At 32.8% G+C, this 2,380-nt stretch overlaps 1 protein-coding gene across 3 annotated transcripts in view; it reads right to left on the bottom strand.

The window, feature by feature from the left end:
• The window catches only part of LOC106461755 (MPN domain-containing protein-like), a 41,828-nt gene that overhangs the window by 3,751 nt on the left and 35,697 nt on the right, over positions 1-2,380 (bottom strand). For all 3 annotated transcript variants that reach the window (XM_022388788.1, XM_022388789.1, XM_022388790.1), the window contains exons 10-11: positions 2,088-2,164; positions 1,619-1,790 (exon numbers count right to left, since the gene is read on the bottom strand). In XM_022388788.1, coding sequence (XP_022244496.1) covers positions 1,619-1,790; positions 2,088-2,164 — 249 coding nt within the window. The remainder of the gene's footprint in view (positions 1-1,618; positions 1,791-2,087; positions 2,165-2,380) is intronic.

Below are 2,380 nucleotides of genomic sequence, written 5' to 3'. Positions count from 1 at the left end.
CATTACGCGTTCTTCACTCGTGAACTGTATGATACATTACGCGTTCTTCACTCGTGAACTGTATGATACATTACGCGTTCTTCACTCGTGAACTGTATGATACATTACGCGTTCTTCACTCGTGAACTGTATGATACATTACGCGTTCTTCACTCGTGAACTGTATGATACATTACGCGTTCTTCACTCGTGAACTGTATGATACATTACGCGTTCTTCACTCGTGAACTGTATGTACATAATTACAAGCAAGAATAAATCTTATCATCCTTTTTTTTATTTTTAGCAGTGAAAACTGGTAGAAGAAGTGCTTGATTTGTGTTGAGAAAAAGCCATGGCTCTGAGCATAGTTTGGAAAGATTCTATTCTAGTACAGTACATTTAAACATTAATGACAAAATAAGTTATTTTACAACAAACGTAGTAAAAAAAAAAAGAGATCTAGTACATTTATGCATATGAGTGCAAAGTTCATACAGTTCACGAGAGAAGAACACGTGATGTATGACAACAGTTCACGAGTGAAGACCGCGTAATGTATTTTAATTTAAATAGCTTTATTATAAATGTATGTGAACACAGTTGGAATCAAAACATATTTTATAATCTAATTATTTTATTATATATGTTGTAATTCCTTAATTTCAAAAGAAAATACTTAAAAAATACAAATCTTCACTTGTCTGCATCATGTAATGCGTCAGCACTCTCAATTCTCCCCTTTAGATTTTATAACTTAATAACAATAATACAACTTTATAACAATAATACAACTCCTATGATGTCAAATCAATTAGAAACACAAACTAGTTTTCGTGATTATATCCAGTTGTTTGTAAATGCACCAAGCAACCTGTAAACACACTTTCCTTTTTAGCATCCCATATTATTGACTGAATACTATCATGTACAGTTTTCGTGATTATATCCACAGTTGTTTGTAAATGCACCAAGCAACCTGTAAACACACTTTCCTTTTTAGCATCCCATATTATTGACTGAATACTATCATATAGAGGTTTTGTGATTATATCCACAGTTATTTGTAAATGCACCGAGCAACCTGTAAACACACTTTCCTTTTTAGCATCCCATATTATTGACTGAATACTATCATGTACAGTTTTCGTGATTATATCCACAGTTCTTTGTAAATGCACCGAGCAACCTGTAAACACACTTTCCTTTTTAGCATCCCATATTATTGACTGAATACTATCATGTACAGTTTTCGTGATTATATCCAGTTGTTTGTAAATGCACCAAGCAACCTGTAAACACACTTTCCTTTTTAGCATCCCATATTGTTGACTGAATACTATCATATACAGTTTTTAACATCTTACATTATTGTTTACTTATTATACAACAGAATTCATGAACAATTTACTTATTATTTTCATGGTATGATATATGCCCACCTCCCTACAGGATCTTTTATGTGTTGTTTTCTGTTGACAGTTTAAAAAATAGCTAAATTACATTATATTTTCCTTAGCACTAACACATTTCTTAACACAACAACAATAAATTGCATATTTCAGAAGTGACAACTTTTCTACATAAAGTCCCAAGGAGAAAATTACACAATATAATTATAATAATGAGACTAACTAACATATAATTAGTCCCAAACAAGGAGTATATGCAGAGTCACTGTCACCCTTCATAGTAATTTGATACTCCATCTGACTGTCAATATCCTTGATGCTTGGATAGGCAGGGAAAGTTGGGTGACTGTGATACCACCCCACTAATGTTAGATGGCGCTGCTCCAAAGACTGACGGATCTGAAAGTTGAAAAGGTAAGATACTGTAATCATAAAATCTTTTTCCACAGTGGCTGAAAGTTCTGTATCATTCATAATCTTTTATGTTTCCAAAAGCTCCAATATTAATACAGCTGAACCAAACACCTTATTAACTGAATACTTTAAAACACACCTTATGACAAACTCCACAAACAACCCCAAAGCAAATTAAATATAAAAATCACATAAAATAGTTTTCAATTACAATACCAAAGATTGTTTTACAACTTATGGTACCAATACTTTCTCATCCAAAACAACCATTTCAATACCCACCTCTTCCTCTATTGCCCCTGCATTATCTTTATCTCCCAGTCTACATCGGCAAGGAAAAGCCTGAAGAAGAGCAAGATCTGGAAAAGGTTAAAAAAAAAGTTTTTCTAATTAATGTTATAAAAATGTTTCTGCAAGCCACTGTTGAGCAAACAAAGAATACTCAATAACTCATTATGTGTTGCAGGGCCAAAGAGTTAAATTCAAATGTACATGATAGTATTCAGTCAATAATATGGGATGCTAAAAAGGAAAGTGTGTTTACAGGTTGCTCGGTGCATTTACAAACAACTGGA

The sequence above is a fragment of the Limulus polyphemus genome, unplaced genomic scaffold (assembly GCF_000517525.1).
Source record: "Limulus polyphemus unplaced genomic scaffold, Limulus_polyphemus-2.1.2 Scaffold1025, whole genome shotgun sequence".
NCBI lineage: Eukaryota > Metazoa > Arthropoda > Merostomata > Xiphosura > Limulidae > Limulus > Limulus polyphemus.
This window is presented reverse-complemented; position numbering and strand designations above follow the sequence as displayed.